Source organism: Leucopleurus acutus (genome assembly GCF_964270905.1).
Source record: "Leucopleurus acutus genome assembly, chromosome: 6".
Taxonomy (NCBI): Eukaryota; Metazoa; Chordata; class Mammalia; order Artiodactyla; family Delphinidae; genus Leucopleurus; species Leucopleurus acutus.
The window spans coordinates 51,924,709-51,944,061 of record NC_139149.1 but is presented as its reverse complement, the minus strand read 5'-3'; the positions used below and the strand labels follow the sequence as shown (position 1 = coordinate 51,944,061).

The 19,353-nt window shown below is 34.6% G+C and overlaps 1 protein-coding gene across 5 annotated transcripts in view; it reads left to right on the top strand.

The window, feature by feature from the left end:
- Positions 1-19,353, top strand: part of COBLL1 (cordon-bleu WH2 repeat protein like 1) — a 160,914-nt gene that overhangs the window by 108,795 nt on the left and 32,766 nt on the right. For all 5 annotated transcript variants that reach the window (XM_082840914.1, XM_082840913.1, XM_082840912.1 and 2 more), the window contains exons 3-7: positions 2,441-2,642; positions 4,535-4,763; positions 5,563-5,601; positions 10,498-10,595; positions 10,707-10,943. In XM_082840914.1, the coding sequence (XP_082697040.1) occupies positions 2,441-2,642; positions 4,535-4,763; positions 5,563-5,601; positions 10,498-10,595; positions 10,707-10,943 (805 nt within the window). The remainder of the gene's footprint in view (positions 1-2,440; positions 2,643-4,534; positions 4,764-5,562; positions 5,602-10,497; positions 10,596-10,706; positions 10,944-19,353) is intronic.

Here is a 19,353-nt window from a genome sequence, read left to right as displayed (position 1 = left end):
TTAAACTAATCACTATTTTTGTCTTGTTAACTTTTAGTGTATATTTCCGGCAGAGACTCTAAAGAACTGTACATTTAAGAAAGTAAAAGATGTTTGAAGTGTAAAGTTTAGAATTTTTCCATGAATTAGTTGGCACATTTATATATATAGAGAAAGAGAAATATAATCTGAACGTAGCACCATTTACTCATAGACCACAGTGGACAGCTCTCCATTTAGTTGGCAGTGAAAATTCTCTCCTCTTCCAGCTTAACTGTATTTGTAATTATATTGTATTTTTCTAGGCATTACCTAATCCTTCTTAAGTTTATTTACTATCAGGGAAAGAAGTACCATTTTCTAAATCTAGAATCGGTACGTAGAATGAAATTGCTATCATAGAGTACTATGTTACGAAAAAATGAACTTCAACAATACCATTGTGCTAGTTTTTCTCTCAATGAAATTAAATATGTACTATCCAAAGCCAAAATTTGGGAAATTATAGAAAATTTATGTATGAACATACTAGATAGCTCAAGAGAAGGACATAAAACTCCTAAGTATTACTGTGCAAGCATTTAATAAAGATATGGGAAATGTATTTTGGGTATTGAAACATATTCCAGAGAACTTTTTTTTTACTGAGGGACTTAGTCTTTTATTTATTTATTTTTCTTGGTATATGTATAATGGGTACAACTTGTATGTGGGAGAGAGAAGGGAGGTGAGTGTACTATTATGAAATATACCTCTTTTTCCCAAATCAACTGGAATGGCTTAAGAATGGGCAACGACCGTAGAAGGTGAGGGTGAGGTAGGGTCTGAATCCAGGGGATGGTTTGAAAATCTATATAAAGTGTTTGACCTCAAGACCACACAGTGCCAGACAACTAATCCTTCCCCAGCAGGACACTGCCTGTCTGAATGTTGAACCAGAGAGGCTACCTACCTGGGAGTTCCACTTAGGAGACTGGGAATGAGGTGCATATGAAAACAGATTACTAAATTAAAAATAGCATGCTGAACAGTGAGATTTTTAGCGTCATTTCCCTGTCAATTTTCTAAAAAACTGGTAGCTGGGTTCATATATCTACTCGAGAAATTGGAGAATTATTCTTTATTGATAGTTATACCTCCCATTGGAAAAAAAAATAGCTGGCCGCCTGATTACCCTCAAATGAAGCCCATCAACCTATATACCTCAGTTCATGAAAATAGGACTTTTACACAGTGTTTTAGTGCCTCAGTCTTAAATACAATCTAATAGCTTAGGATCTCCAGATGTTTGAGGAAAGCACATAATACAAAAGATTTTTTGGCGTGCTTTCCTGACAGTTAAGAAAGAATTGGAGCAGAAACTAACACCCCATTGTAAAGCAATTATACTACAATAAAGATGTTAAAAAAAAAAAAAAAGAAAAGAAAAAGCATTGGAGACCACACTGTTCTGTTGATGCTGTGAATGGAAACAAAAGTCTGTGTCAACAGTTGGAGTCTGTGGAAAGGGAAGCAAAAAATTAAGAAGTGTCTTTGAATCTCAGGTTGGATTAACAATTCCCTATAGAGATAGGTTATGTATTACCATTAGTGTTTAACACTTAATCACTATTTAAAATTATCTCATACATTTACTTGGTTATTTTTTCATTGTCTAGCACAAGAGTCCATCAACTTTTTCTGTCAAGACCCAGATAGTAAAAATATTAGGTTTTGTGGGCCGTAAAGTTTCAGTCACATCTACTCAAATCTGCCGTTGTAACACAAAAGTAGCCCTAGATATTATGTAAACAAATGAGCACAGCTGTGTGCCAGTAAACCTTTATTTACAAAAAACAGGCTGTGGGCCCACTTTGACCTGCAGACTGTAGTTTGCTGACATTTGGTCTAGTCCATCTAGCAGAGTATTAGATCTATGAGAGAAGGTATGCCATAACAGTTGTACCGTGTCTCCAGTGCCTAGAAAATATTTAATGCTGTTTGAATGAATTAAGAAGTCTGTACGACACTCTTCTTTAGGGTTTGTGGGCTTCCTCATGTAGATTTTTTCTATGCTTTCTAAAGCCCAAAGGGTGAGAATACTTTATGCTTATGAGAACCAGTTTATAAGCTAAAGATTGCTCATATTCCAAATGACATTGTAAAGGAGCATCGGATAAGGAAGGGCTTTTCCTTCTACTGAAATCTATGATATGAAGACAAGTTGGCAGATAAAATATACAGAATTTTTAAACCAACACAAGGATCCAAGCTCTCTTGAATACTATTCAGAAGTTTTAAACTATTATAATTTTGTCTGCTTAAATATCTTGTAGTTAGATTTTTAAGCTGCTTTCACAAATAGTATTTTGCAGCCTTGTTTTATCTACTGAGGACAAGAGGCCCTAGGAAAAATGCTTGAAACAATAAATGTAACAGTTAATGAAATTGTTCTATGATCAGCATTACTCTTGTTTTACAGTAAACCTATGATGGACTTGTTGATATTCCTCTGTGCACAGTATCACTTAAATCCATCAAGTCACACAATTGATCTGCTGTCAGCTGAAAAGAACCCCATTAAATTTAAGCCAAACACACCAATAGGAATGTTGGAGGTAGAAAAAGTAATATTAAAGCCAAAAATTTTGGATAAGAAAAAACCTACACCTATAATACCAGAGGTAAGATTTTCACTGTAAATTTTAGTGTCTTACAGCTAAAATACTAAGTTGATTTTTTTAGTCATTATCTGCAGCTCATTGCAAATGAAATAAAATTGCCTTTCCTGGTCAAATTTGACGTAAACATGGCTATTGTGTTTTCCTGGGCCACTTTGTTTACAATTCACTTAGTTGTTTATCCTTGGATTAACTAGAATTTGGGGAATACTTCAGATTTTAGATGCTCTAAAGTGATCTATATGATAGTATCAGAATCTGACAATTATGACTCTATTTTAAGCTACTCTTTTAAAAAGTTTATATTAAAAAAAGGTTTTATATTCTTTTAATACAAATTCCTTTAAGAATTTATTAAAATAATTTTTTGGCTTCTCTGTACTTGGTAAGCCGTAGTTGTAATTTATTTAAATTATTGTTAATTTGAGCTACATGATGGCTCAGTTTTCTGTGATGTATGAATTTTAAGCAAAAATTTTTAACCACAGTGATTCTAATATCATCAATTCTCCTTTATTTATAAAATTGTTCTTTTTCTGTAAGCAACAGGGGTAGAAGTTTATGGGTTTCTAGAAATACTCTTTCATTAGGAATGATATTAACCATTTTTAACTTCACAAAATATATAAAGGTTTACATATTAAATTAGTTCATTTACATATGACTTGAGTAATACATTCTCATATTTTCTTCAAAAAATTAACTTTTTTGGACAATACTAAAACATTTTCTTTCTATAAAATATGAATATTAAATATTCACCAGGATATTGGGCCATTTTCTAGCAAGATATACATGCTACTATCTAAATGGAAATAGTATTATTTATGCTATAACATGGGACTGTATATGGTATTTTAGTTTTATGAATACATGTTAAACTTTGAAGATCTGCAATCTGTAGGTTTCACTTAAGATGGTCACGTGTTTCTAAATTCCATTTACATATAGAATTTAATTCAGTTACATTAAAATGTGGAGATGCTTAAAATCGTCTCAATAATTTTGAATTAGCAGTATTAAATATTTAAATGAGGACTATTATAATATTCTTTACTAATATATTAAAATTAACCAAAGTAGTAATAATAATAGTGACAACAACAATAGTCACAATAGTTAATGTTTACTTATTGATAATTTACAATGTGCCAGACACTGTGTTAAGCTCTTTATAATGGATTAACTCTTTTATCTTACCTCAAATAAGAGAAGTTCAAAAATGTTAATGTCTTAATTAAAATATCCCTGTTTTTTTCATTGAGACAACTGACCATTAGAAAGATAAATATTTCTCAACTAAAAAAAATAGAATAAAACATATATAATTCTATTATTATGTATGTTTGCTAATTTTGTTTTTTTGGGTTCGTGGGCCTCTCACTGTTGTGGCCTCTCCCGTTGCGGAGCACAGGCTCCGGACGCGCAGGCTCACCGGCCATGGCTCACAGGCCCAGCCGCTCCGCGGCATGTGGAATCTTCCCGGACCGGGGCACGAACCCGTGTCCCCTCCATTGGCAGGCGGACTCTCAACCACTGCACCACCAGGGAAGCCCTGTTTGCTAATTATAAAGTAAATATTATATGGAATAAAGCAAAAACATCTGTAGGACTAGATATGAGGCTTTTATGTTTCTTTTTGGATTTAAATCTACTTAATACTTTACAAGAGTTATGAATTTAATCTAGATTACTTAATAAGCAAACTATTTCTAAGAACCTGGTTTGGATTTAGGAAGTAACATTAATCAAAAAGAAAATTTTACAACAAAGTAGAAAAACACTGTTTATCATACCACTATATAATTGTAGATTATCTCATTGTTCTAGATGTCATTGTAGAAAGTTTGTTTCAGTAAATCATGGTATAACTCTGGCTTTAATCTGTGTTTCAGAAAACTGTGAGAGTAGTGATCAATTTTAAGAAAACGCAGAAGACGATAGTGAGAGTTAGCCCACATGCACCACTTGAAGAACTTGCCCCTGTTATATGCAGCAAATGTGAGTTTGATCCATTACATACACTATTATTGAAGGACTATCAGTCTCAGGAGTCCCTCGACTTGACAAAATCTCTTAATGAGCTGGGACTAAGAGAATTATATGCCATGGATGTCAGCAGAGGTAAGTAGACTTTTCATGTTATTCATTTGGTGCATATATGTGCATGTTTTGTGTTTATGTGTAAGTGTTCTCAAGTTCATAATGGCACGTTAATGGATCCTGTAGTAAAGTCAATACATGTCACTGGGAATAAGAAGAGAAAACTAAATGTAGTAAAATTTAACTTGAGTTCAGTTATTCAAATTGGAATAAAAACACGTCTTTCTTAGCTGTCATCCACATCTTACACCTTTCCACCTACCTATGAATATTTGGGCTGTAATTTAACTTAATTCTTTGTGGTTTTAAGATTTAAACAGAAAATTAAAGTTTACATGTAAAGTCGTTGTTCTAAAGAAGTGTGAATTACAATAGACTCACCATGGATTTGTCTGAGTCTTAATTATCTTTCAAATTTGGGAGTTTCTTGACAAATTTTTTTCTAAGTTCAGCACCCAAAATCAACTGGCTTATAAAATGAATCAGTCTACTTACAAAAATCTTCTAAATAGGAATAGCTTAGAGTGTAAATCTATAGGAATAATGTATTAAAATTTGGAGTTTTAGATAATGTTGGTTTCTATGATGTCTGATAGGTAAATGAAAGTTTATTCAACACAAATCTGTGTTATTAGTAGAAATAAAAGTTTAGTGAAGAATGATTACTTACATCCGCTGTGTATAGAGAACTTCAAACTTTATCCTGAGATTGTGGCTTTAAATAATCCATAAATGACTATTTCAACTCAGTGATGTTTTATACTTGAACAAACATTATCTTTTCAGCCAATTTACCCTCTTTTACCCCCTCCTTCTGTAGCCACTTCTGTTACTGCCTTCAATAAGTCATCTTTCCAAGGTAAGACACATGAATCAGTAGAAACAGATTATAATATGAAATCTCTATTTCTATTGGGTAAATTGAAAACAAGATTATAATATGAAATCTCTATTGGGTAAATTGAAAACAAGATTATAATATGAAATCTCTATTTCTATTGGGTAAATTGAAAACAAGCTGCTAATTTTACCTGTTTTCTTATCATTACTAATATGTACATTCTGTAAAAGATTTTAATTTAGAAAGTCTTTGGGTTTTATTTCCTGAAAAATAGTTTAAAGCCCCCTACCTTGATTTCTGAATTTAATTTCAGTAATTACATTTCAATAATTGTTTGAAAATTAATATCATCTTAAGAATAACAAAAACATATTCTTGACTCTCAGACAGAAAATGATGTTGCTACGATCTTTATTGTGTACATATACTGATAACTTGGTGGTTCCATGGAAGAGTTTCGGATTATTTCTTTTGAAACAGTTATTGAGAATTATAAGGGTATATTCATCATAGGAAATGTTTGCAACCATTAAATTGTTTGTGAATATTTTGTAACAACATGGAAAGTGCTTATGCTAAAATCAGCTTTTAAAGCTTTTTAAATGTTTAATACAGTATGTTTTAAAAAAAGCTTTTACATGAAATTTCTGAAAAGAAATACAAAAAAAAATTAAGAGTTGATACCTTTAGGTGGTAGGGCTATGGGTGAATTTTTTTCATCCTCCTTTTCTTTATTTTTTTTAAAGTTTATTTTATTTTTAAAAATTTTTGATTTACAAGGTTGTGTTAGTTTCAGGTGTACAGCAAAGTGAATCAGTTATACATATATCCACTCTTTTTTAGATTCTTTTCCCATATAGGTCATTACAGAGTATTGAGTAGAGTTCCCTGTGCTATACAGTAGGTCTATTTTATATATATCCTTCTTTTCTTTATATTATAGAATTTTTTAATGGAAATGTATTACTTTCATAGAGGAAAACTTTATTAAAAATTAGCCATTAATAATAAAGTCTGGAAATCTGTTTCCCCATTAAAAAAGGATAGGCTCAGATAATTGATTAATAATTACCCCCTACTAAAAAAAACAATAAAGTGTACACATTATACATTATTGGATTATTGGAATCTTCTTTCTTTACCACTTCCAATTTTTTTTATAACACAATGAGCCTCGCAATTCCAAGAATTAAGCCCACATCAGTAATAGTGTGATTATTTTTAGCGGCTGTCATGAAGACTAGCCAAATCAAAGGAGTTGAAAATTCTTATGTTTGTAAAGTATATACCGGCTAATAATCAGAAGATAGGCATGTTAATTCTGACACTACATTAGCTTTCAAGCTCATTGGCAAACTGATAGGGCAAATGCTTTATTTGTGTGGATCTCACCTTCCACTTCTATAATAATCTAGAGGTAGGAAAAAGTGTCCTCTGGTTCTTCCAGCAACAGCATTCTGTTACTGGTACTTGGCTTTTGCTTCTAACTTTGCCAGTCTCTACATACATAACCGAAAGCAAATTCCATAATCTTGTTGGCCTCAGTTTGAAGGTGTTGAATGCATTGATTTCTAATATCCCCTCCAGCTAAAAGAAAGTATGTGGTTTATGCAGAGTATTAAATGTTGTGAACATAATCTTAAGAGATTGTAACAGGAAAATGTAAAAAAAGCTCCTTTTACAGTGTCAAAATCTACAGGGTCAATCCAAATGTTGTAAATGCTCCTGCCTCCTTATTTTGTCCGATATTATCAGAAGGCTTAGAACTTTGTGTGCAATTATTTACAGCCTCTCTTTGGGAAATAGGAAACTACAGTATTTGAGTTGCTTTTCTAAGTAAGCTCAACTCCTTGTCTTCATGTTTAACTCTGACTTGTAGTGATCCTTGAAAGTGAGCTTTAGGTGAAGACTTAGGAGTTAACCAGAGTAGAGGATGCCCAGATGCCTGGAAATTGCTTTACCAAAAATAACTACATGAGTACTCTGGTTATAGTTATTGTACTGCACCACCATGTGAACTTTCTCTTTACTGTTCCAACTAAATTTAATTGTATATCTACATTCAATTAGTGGAGGAGTCTATCTTAAAATGAAATAGTAGCATTTCTTAAAAAAAAAAAGTCGGAGGTATTACACATCATCTTTAAATGGATACTGGATTCAGTTCTACTATTTAATGTCTATTTTTCTTGGTGCAAGTTATTCAGACTTTCTAGTCACCATCACTAAGGCCTCAGATGTGTAATGAGATAGTACCATCTACTTCCAATTCTTTACATTCCCTAACTTATAAAAAGAAATCAGAATAATAACTTGTGACACCTACCTCATAGGATTGTTCTAAAGAGTGAGTTAGGCTTGTGAAAAAATCTTTAACCACAAAGTGCTGTCCACACGTCTATTACTATTAATTGTTAGCATTGTCAGCATTGTATAGCATGCATAGTGCTTATTTAATACTTGAAGCGTCAGATTTATGAAGTTTTAATCTGTGAAATATAGTTCTCCTTTAGTGTCTTATTGAGGAAAATTGCATTAATGTATTTATTGGTGTTAACTATGTTTGCTTCCATGGAATAACTCCTACTTTGTCATAATTTATTTAATTTTTTAAACATTTCCTTTAAATAAAAAGACTATACATTTACTCCTGAGAAAGGGCTATGTATTTGAGACTTTACATTGAGCTGTAAGTTCTGCTACAGATATATCCCACAAATGTCAATATATAGTACTTTGTCTCCAGTGTCACTGAAATTATACTGTGGTTTACCATAAAACCCATATGTGTTTCATAGGAGAAATCTTTTTAAAATTTATAAATCCCTACTCCTGTGTGTCTCTCTCTCTTTAAAATTTGCAACTTATCTGTTGAAGAAACCAGGTCATTTGTCTTATGGTGTTTCCCACATTCAGAATTTTGCTGATTGCATCGTGTGGTGCCACTTAACATGTTTCTTTATCCTCTGCTTCCTGTAAATTGATTGTTAAATTTAGAGACTTGATCAGATTTGGGTGAGATATTTTTGGTAAGAATATTTCATGGATGGTATTGTGTATTTCCATTAACAGACCTGTAATAACAAGTTATCTTTTTTTGATGTTAGCCATCAATAATCTTTGCTTATGTCTTTTTTTTTAACTGTAGTTGATTTACAATGTTGTGTTAATATCTGCTGTACAGCAAAGTGATTCAGTTATACATACATTCTTTTTTATATTCTTTTCCATTATGGTTTATCACAAGATATTAAATATAGTTCCCTGTGCTATACCGTAGGACCTTGTTGTTTATCCATTTTATATATAATAGTTTGCATCTACTGACTCCAAACTCCCAGTCCATCCCTCCCCCTCCCCACCCCCATCTTAGCAACCACAAGTCTGTTCTCTATGTCTGTGAGGCTGCTTCTGTTTCATAGGTGGATTCATTTGTGTCATATTTTAGATTCCACATATAAGTGGTATCATATGGTATTTGTCTCTTTCTTCCTCACTTACTTCACTTAGTATTATAATCTCTAGGTCCATCCATGTTGCTGCAAATGGCATTGTTTCATTCTTTTTATGGTCGAGTAGTATTCCATTGTATATATGTACCACATCTTCTTTATCCGTTCATCTGTTGATGGACATTTAAGATGTTTGCATCTTTTGGCTGTTGTGAATAGTGCTGCTGAGAACATCAGTGCCAGTGTCTTGGTTAATTAGGAGTTAGAAAATAAATATAATCTGTTACAAATATTCCTTTAATTATCAGTTGAGATATTTCTAAAAAAGAAGATTTCCCTCTGTCAGCTATTTGTCTACCTAGATAGAGTTCATTCAGAAAAGAGAGGATAAAAGTGTGATTCTTTCCCTTAATCAATTTTCAAAACAATGGACAGTGAGAATCAGGGGTTTTTTTTAGTATCATTATGAATTCATGAAATTAAACATATGTGCTATGTTTTAATTTATTGAGATATTCTTATGATGCCCAAATTGTCCTGACTTTGGCCAGGAGAAACCATATCATGTTGGCTCCTGAGATGGTCCCTTTTAGTGGGAAATGGTATTTAGAGACAGTCTGGGCAAGGGTGACTCAGCACTACTGGGTTTGTCATTGTTTTTGGCCCTTTCAGTTGACATTAGGAAACACTTTTTAGAAAATGAAATATTACCTATACAACTTTGAGGTTTGACGTTTGCCATTCTGCTTAAATTGTGGTTTAATTTCGGCACTATTGACATTTTGGGCCAGATAATGCTTTGTTCCGGGGGGCTGTCTTGTGCATTGTAGTTTGTTTAGCAGCATCACTAGCCTGTACCCAGTATATGCCAGTAGCACATTCTCTTCACCCTTCCCCCAGTTGTGACAACCGAAATTGTCCCTAGGTTTTGTTAAACGTCTTTGGCGGGATGTGCGTGTGTGTGCGCGCAAAATCACCACCAGTTCAGAGCCACTGTATTAAAGAAATAAAGTTTTTAAAACATTTAACAGAGTGCTGAATAATTATAATGAATCATGTTTTGGAGAATTAAATATTTCAGAATAGTTTAGCTCTGAGACAAAATATATAATTCAAAATCAACAAAGGGACAAACTGTATGATAGCAACTTCATATCTCATTTAATTCGAAGTGTCCTTTTTACTTCGGAAATGTTGGTAGTTATGGATAAAACACAGACTCTTGAGTCGCTTCAGTTTCCTCTGCTGTGGAACAGGAACAATAATACTAAATTTGCTTGTTGCTTTGAGAATTAATTAAAATATGAGGTGCTGAGCAGAGTGCGTGGTTCATAGTAGAGCATAATTAGTAGCTTTTATGATTAGATAAAGTTATCAAGGGAAAGTAATTGAGGGATAGTTCACCTCGGAGGTGAACATATAACCCCTCAAGCAAAAGTAAGGTGCTTTTCTTCTATTTTAGAGACCTGCCAAATATCACAAAACCTAGACCTTATGAAGGATAAAGAAAATAAAGGGTTTTTCAGCCTTTTTCAACGCAGTAAGAAAAAGCGGGAGCAAGTACGTATTTTCTTATGTAGCATTTTGTAAGATTCTTCTACTCTGTTTTTAAGTGCACGTGCTTTTCGTTTTGGAATTACCTATAGATTTTGCTTTTTCATTCTTTATTAGACCGCCAGTGCCCCTGCAACTCCTCTAGTAAGTAAGCATCGTTCAGCTTTTACGAGGAGCAATACCATGACCAAACAGTATATTTCAAACACCCTGCCATCGGATGCACCCAAGAAGAGGCGTGCTCCACTGCCTCCAATGCCAGGGTCTCAGAGAGCCCCCCAGGACCTTGCTCACATCCAGGAGAGGCCAGCTTCTTGTGTGGTGAAATCCACAAGTCTGGATGAAACAGAGGAGGTATGTAAATTTGTTTTGTTTTTTATTTTTAGGATGGCGCAGGGGACCATCCATTTTTCCTCTTAACTAACTTGTCCTTTCCCACATAGGCTGCTAACAGTAACAGTTACTAATCTGTAATAAGATGAATAACTAGTTACTAATAACATTGGTACTGTGAAGAGATTCTATATGTAGAGTTCTGCAATGCAGTAAAGAATAAATATGTCAGTTTTAAGTAGCTTTTATATACAAGCAAATAAATCATCCATAAACCTTAAAGCCGTGGTTTATTAAGGCCCAACTGGAGGTTCTTGCATGATGCATGTATTAGGAATGGAAATACTTTTTTTTTTTTTTTTTTTCTGTACACGGGCCTCACTGTTGTGGCCTCTCCCGCTGCGGAGCACAGGCTCCGGACGCGCAGGCTCAGCGGCCATGGCTCACGGGCCCAGCCGCTCCGCGGAATGTGGGATCTTCCCGGACCGGGGCACGAACCTGTGTCCCCTGCATCGGCAGGCGGACTCTCAACCACTGCGCCACCAGGGAAGCCCGAAATACATATTTTTGAACACTTTTTTTTTTTTAAACAGCAACAAATTTTTATGTTGCATTCGTGGGTTTCTAACTAGATATAGTCAGGTCTTGACCAGACTCTGAGATTCTCAGGGGAGAAATCCTTGTGTCTGCCTGATACATAAATACTCTATAATAAAAAAGAGTCTTTATATAGCATATATTGTAGTTACTATCATATACTTTTATGTTCAAGGCACTGTTCTATGTGTACCTTTTTCTTAAACATTCTCACTATTGCTCTCTTTAATCCCAAATTTTCCTGCAGCATGCTGTTTTGTAGAAATCCATTTGCGAACAAGTTTTCATGCCTATGAAGTCTGTACATTCCTTGATTTATTCAGGTGAATTACAAGCGAAGTTTTAAGTAAATGTGATTGAACATGAGACCATACATTTTGTTGCTTGTAATCAAATGAGTTAAGTAACTGTGAGAGCAAATTTTATTTTGAGGTATTTGAGAAACCGAGAAGTTTTCTTGTATCTAGTTGAAGGGTTTTATTTCCCCCTTGGAAGCTTAGTAAATTCAATGCTCAAGTAAATGAACACTTCTCCACCAACTAATAAACATTTCTGTACTTCCTTAACCTTAGAAAAATTTTAACTATAGTTTTTAATTGTAATTGATAAGCTCTCATATGTGTCTTTAGAAAGTAGCAACTGGATTAGATAGAAATGAGCATAAAAAATGTTGGAACTCGGTAGTTATTTGGAAAATCATCTACTAAACTGTCTTCTTATTTCTATAAGGGTCTCTTGTCTAATGGTTGTGGTATAAAATCTCACCTTGCCCATCAGGAGGATAGTTATTTTTTCAAATGACAGAATCATTTACTACAGAATTTTCCAGGGTAACTGCTTGGTAGTTGGATTCAGCCTTAAAAAGCATGTGGGAGTGCCGTAGTCAGGCAAGAGGAATCCCGTTGAAAGATGCGGTGAATGTCAGGGCTGTGGCAAGTCTGGGCATGTGCAAGAAACAGAGCTTGAGCAAGGAGAGAGGCAGGGACCAAATCAGGGTCCCAGAGACCTCATTTTGTGGCCATAACTAGTTTGCATTTCTTCATAGTGAATCATTTAAAAGGTAGCACTTTCAGGATTGTTTTATATTTTTAATTACCATAAAACTGTACTGTAAGAGTATAACTTATCATACTCATGAGTGGTTACCAAAGTCTGTCTTCTTCTTTATATAGAAATACATCTTAGCCCCTGCTCACAAACCTTTATTCCAGATGACTTCATCCAATCTATTCCAGTAAATGTCCTTTGTGTTGGGAGCCCGAAGAGGTCTACGTTGTCTTTCTAACAGTCAGCTTCTTAAAATTCTAGGCCATGCTACTGGTGACCTCGACAAAAGCCATTTCTTTTGATTCCCACTCTCTGCTCTATGACCAGTTGATGCCCCCGTGTTAAGGACTAATTTTTTTTTTTTTTTTTAGTATGCTGCCTTTGGCAAACTAGACATCTCTATATAATTTTCTAGTTATTTTTTCGTTTGATCTGGACATGCGGATAGTTCTTTGATGTATTATTTAGTAGGACCCTGGAATTATTTGTTTTTCTCTAGTGAAGCTGAAGAACCACTTTTTAAAATTTATTCATTACAAAAATTCTTAACAAGCTGTGGTTCTGTTTGTGATTGTGTGTTTGTGGGTATGTGTACATGTACATGTGTATGCTCATATGAATTCTTCCCTTCCCGGGCATCCCAGCACTTATTTTCTTAAGTTCTTTGCCATATTTGATGGAATAGATCACCCTTCGGTCTTGATTTTTCTTTCTTCCTTTTTTTTTTTTTTTGGGGGGGGGGTGGTGGGCTGTGTCATGTGGCATATGGGATCTTAGTTCCCTGACCAGGGATCGAACCTGTGCCCCCTACAGTAGAAGCATGGAGTCTTAACCAGTGGACCACCAGGGAAGTCCTTTCTCTCTTCCTTGGTCCTAATTCTCTTCTTATATCTCAGCTCTCTTCTGTTTTTTTTTTTTTTGCCACCACTTCCTTCACCCATTTTCTGAATTTGGAGGTACCTGAATCCACGGTATTAGCCTCTATTTACTCTTTCAGAGAAAACATCTATTCTTTGTTGAGTTTTTTGTTGTAGTGTTTTGAATAGTGTCCCCCCAAAAGATACATCCAAGTCAAGGATCTAGAGATGAGATAATCCTGGACTTAAGTTGGGCTCAAATCCAATGACTGGTGTTGGTATAAGAGGGGAGACATGGGCACAAAGACACAAAGGAGTAGGCCATGTGATGACAGAGACGGAGACTGCAGTAGTGCTGCCACAGGCCAAAGAATGCCAGGAGCCACCAGAAGCTGGAGGAGGCAAGGAAGGATTCTCCCCCAGTGCCTTCTGAGGGATAGGGCCCTGCTGACACCTTGATTTCAGGCTACTAGCTTCCAGAACTATGGTGGAATAAACTTCTCTTGTTTGAAGTTGCCCAGTCATGGCGATTTGTTACAGCAGCCCTATGAAATGAATACGTCAGCTTTGTATTCCAGCCCCAATATTGTTCCACTTGCAGTTTGAACTCACGTTGCTTATTGACTCATCACTACCTGGAAATCAACGTATTTAAAATCAACCTCACTCTCAGATTGAAAAGCTCAAGATCATCTTTGATGTTCTTTATTTTTCTTTTCACATCCAATTAGTGACCAACCCTTCATTCAGTCTCCCTTCACAATATCTCCTTGTCCCTTTCTTCCATTCCCTCTGCTAAAAACATGCCTCAGGGAAATCCAGGGCCCGGAGGGTAAGGAGAAGGTCAGGACTTAACTTGTCTTGCCCCTTCTTGTCTTCAGAAGACAAAGAATGTGGCAAGCTGCCACATTTATATTTCATAATTGTCACTTCCCAGTTCAGAAACTTTGCATAGCTGGCTGTTATTTTCTAGGCATTCAAGGTCCTCTACCAGCATAACAATTTGGTGGGTATGGAGGGCTGTGCTTTCCTCCCTTCCTCCCTCCCTCCCTTCCTCCCTCCCTTCCTTCCTTTCTCTTTCTTTCTTCCTTCCTTCCTTCCCCCCTTCCTTCCCCCCCCCTCCTTCTCTCCCTCCCTCCTCCCCTCGCTCTCTCCCTCCCTCCTCCCCTCCCTTTCTCTCTTTATTTCTAGCTGTATTGACATATAATTGACAAATAAAATTGTAAGCTATTTAAAGTACACATTGTGGTAATTTGAAATACATTGTGAAAAAATTCCCACTATCTATTTAATTAACATATCCATCACTTCACATATTATCTTTTTTTTTTGGTAAGAATATTAAAGTTCTACTCTCTTAGCGAATTTCCATTATATAATACAATGTTGTCAACTATAGCCACTATGTTTTACATTTGATCCTCAGACCTTATTCATCTTATAGCTGAAAGTTTGTCCTCTTTTACCAATTGCTATTTCCCCTACCGCCTAGCCCCAGGCCACCTTTTCTACTCTCTGTTTCTATGAGTTTGATTTTTTTAGATTCCACATATAAGTGATACCATGCAGTATTTGTCATTCTTTGTCTGGCTTATTTAATTTAGTGTAATGCCTTCAGGGTCCATCCATGTTGTCACAAAGGGCAGGATTTCCTTCTTTCTCATGGATGAATAATATTCCTCTGTGTGTGAGTGTGTGCACACGTGTGTATCACATATATTTATTTTTTAACATATCACATCTTCTTTGTCCATTCATCCATACATGGACACTTTGGTTGTTTCTATATCTTGGCTATTGTGAATAATGGTTCAGTAAACACGGGAGTGCAGGTATCTTTTCAGTATCCTATTTTTATTTCCTTTGGATACATACCCAGAAGCGCAATTCCTGGATCATGTGGTAGCTCTATTTTTAATTATTTGATGGACCTCCATACTGTTTTCCATAGTGGCTGCACCAATTTACATCCCCACCAAGAGTGCACAGGGATCCCCTTTTCTCCACATTCTGCCAGCACGAAGCTCTTATATTCTTTTTTTTCTTCGTAGCTCTTATATTCTTGATGACAGCCATTCTAACAGGTATGAGGTGGTATCTTAATGTAATTTTGATTTGTGCTTCCCTGATGATTAATGATGTTAAACACCATTTCATGTACCTATTGACCATTTGTAAATCTTCTTTGGAAAAATATTTATTCAGTTCCTCTGCCCATTTTTTAATTGCATTTTTTTTTTTTTTTGGCTATTGAGTTGTGTGAGTTCTTTATATATTTTGGATATTAGCCCCTTATCAGATGGAGTGATCGTACTTTCTCTGAATTTGTCTCTCTTGTGCCTTTTTATTTTGTTTTAATTTATGTATATGTGCAGATAGTATATTCATATGATATGTATTTCTAAAGATAAAAAGGAAAATACAGTGAAAATTCTCCTTTCCTACCCTGCCGCTAGCCAAATTCTTATGCCCAGAGGCAACCACTAACAGTTTCTTGTATATTCTTCCAGACATAATCTATATATACTCAAGCCAGTATTCAACCTACATACGATTTTTTTCTCAGATGGTCACATGTTACATGCATTATGTTATACCTCACTTTTTGATACTGAATGATATATTTTTGATATCCTTATCAGTACATAAAGGGCTTCCCTTTTTAAAAGCTGCATGATAAATATTCCATTGATGGATATAACATGTTATGGGGTGGGTACCCCATCCTCTAAACATAAACATTAAGGTTATTTTATTGTTTAAAGCTTATAGCATGGTTAAATTTCCCCCCTTTTTTTTCTTCCAAACCAGAGGGTGGGAATTGTGTTTCACAGAGAAATTCTGTAACATAGTAGGTGTCCAAGAGAATTGATAAGTAAACTTTTAACCACAGCTTTCACACAGTCAGGTATAGTATTGATATATACAATGAGAATGTCTGTCCAATAAAATTTTAGTATTTCATGTGTAGATCTGGTAAATTTTTAGAAGTACTTGGATAACTTAAAAATTGCTTACATTTACTTTTATAGTAATTGGCCCAAGTAATTCTTGGCAATATTCTTCTTAAGCTTTTACAAAAAAAGCCAGAATTTTGGCAAGGTTGTATTGAAAGCTTAAGGACTAATAACTAAAAGGTAGTGTGCATTACATAAGGCATATAAATAAAATTGAGCCCCGAATTGAAATTTTTTATAGTGTTAGATGAAAATATTCAGGAAACTCAGCAAAACATAAGTTTATAGATGAATTTTACTTATTTTACTGTTTGCTTCTTTTAAATTTAAAATCAAAGAGTCATTATCACTATAGACATTTTATATCTATTTTAACAATTTCATTTTGAATTTGAAATTTTAAAAAGGCACTATTTTTACTGATTAAAAGTAATGCCAAGCTGGGAAAAAAATTACTGGAAAAAACCACGGCAAAATCATTTCCAAGTCCATGAAGAATTTTGGATATATCTTTATCCTGTAATTTTTATTGTTTAGGTGGTAAGATAAACCACAAGGGTGCGCTGTTTAACAGAACTACCGCATTTTGATTTTTCCAATTTTTTTTTTTTCTCCCCAAAGAGTCCTTTGAATAAAGCAGAAAGAAAATATTGGAAATAGTTACATTATATTAGAAATAGCAAATGCTTATCTCTTGTGGGTGAAGTGCCTGAAAACAGAGCTAGAGAGATAAATAACAGTAATGCATAACAAAGTGATTTATAATTAGCACAGTTTTATTCATTTTGAGCTTTTATCTTAATTTTCTTTTAAGTAATCATTGATATTATATTTGCCTTAGGCTTACAGATAAGTCAGTCTATCTGTAGCTTGGAAAAAATATTATCAACCACATCTATTTTATGCTTTTTGGCTGTCTATACTTAATAATTTGCCTCTTTCCTCTAAGGCATTTCTCAATACTGGCAAATTAAGGTATTCGGATAGTGATTTTGGAGCATCAACTGAAAATATTCACATAAAAGGCTGTTGATTTTCTGAGCTAATTTTGGCAACCGATTGTGCAGTTTCCAAAGAGGATTCAGTGATGATCCCAGTTAGTAAGATAATTTATCTTAACCTTTTTGGGGAACATTTCTGCATCTAAACTTCTATCCACCTAAAGAATATATTTTAAAGACTACATAGTTTACTGTCATTGCTACAGTGTCCTTTGCATGTCCCTGAATCTCCCTGTACTCTTTTCACATGGTTTCAGGTCTCATGTCATTTTCTTTGTAAAGGGGAAATACATTGTCTTCTATGGAAATGTTCATTTGGAAGAGAAAACTCTCCAATTAGAAAATTTCTGGCAGTTTTTCCTGGTACTCTTTAAGCACTTTGTGAACATGATTCTGCCTGAAGATGTGAAATGCCATTTGCACAACAACATATGTAAGAGCTGGCTCATGCTGTCATTTACATGGACTAGATCACATGTATTACTGCATAAAATGCATATAGTTATTAACATAAGATTGTCATTTACTTCATACATGACAGAAGTCAGAAATGCAGTGGCATTGACTTAAATTAAAAGTGACTTAGAATTCTGGGATTGAAACTAAGTTCAGAAATGCAGTTTCCGTCCCGTGTCTGCTGACCAAGTATCTGTGAAGAGCACATTAAATGAAATCAGTGGCCAAAGGATGTCCTAGTATTATTGACAAATTAACCTTTTATGCCTATTTTACATTTGAAGAAGAGGAAGAAGAGTTGGACAGAAGCTGTAGGTAATCTTGACCCATTGAATTCACAGAACCTTTTGGAGAATTCTTCATTTTTTCGTATTTGGTATGGCTTTGCTGCTTGGTTATGTGAGTACACAACAGTGAATTGTTTTTCCCGGGCTGCTAGCATGGCACCTGGTTTTCTTCAGGATATTGGCTTTTGGCTGGGAACACAATAAGGAATGCTCTTGATTGGGCATTTCACTTGGTCTCATTTTGTATTCTGCTGCAAACACTCAAATGTTGAGAAATTGAAATTCTTTGCCATATACTCTTATGCAAGTGAAATTTAATACTTAGAGTGTTAGTTTTTTAACAGCTGATTTGTTTCTTTAAAAATATTTGACATTTTTCATCTTTTACCCAATTTCATCTTTTAATATTTATCATGCTTTACAAGCAGATAAAATGATAGATTGTTATATGATTTTGAAATGTGCAAGTCTATTTGGTCTTAGCTTCACTTAATGAGTTTAATCTAGTCATTTTATGCAGTCATTAAGGTTGTTGTAATAGAGCATTTATAATTTTTAAGAAATATACCCCTTTTTAGTTTTTTTCTCCAGGTTATCTCATAACATTTGATTTTTTTTTTTTTTTACCTCCACTCTCCACTTATATTATATAGAAAGTGGACCACACACATAATTCTCCAATTGCCTAGGAACAGTGGTTGTCATGGCATTTTCAGCTTGATATACGGGATACAGCTGTCTGTACTTCCAAAAATATGACTTGTTTCATTCAGTAGAGAAATGCACCAGCGCAGTATAATATTTAATATTCTTCCTCTTTTAAGGCTTCCCCAGATATAAGACATACTTTGTATTGTAGTTTTCATCAGATTTTCAAAGGGTCATAATCACACAAGAGCAGAAGTAATGACTAATGCTTATATATCACTTACTAATATTTCAGACAAGGCTCAACCACGTTGCTCATTTAATGCTCACGAAAATCCTATGAACAATTACTGTTTAGGTTTCTGCCAGCTTTACCTCTGACCTAAACATAAAGAGCTATGCTCATTATAAAGTTGCTAAATTTTAAAGAACAGTACTATTCAAAGAACAATAGGTCATTTGTGGAATTTGTGTGGATTTATCTTCCTTATCTAGCTTTCCTCTCTGAAATACGTATACTGAGTTAATAAAATATCATTGAAAATAATCAGTGTTAGGGTTTTCCTTTACAAGTTCTCATA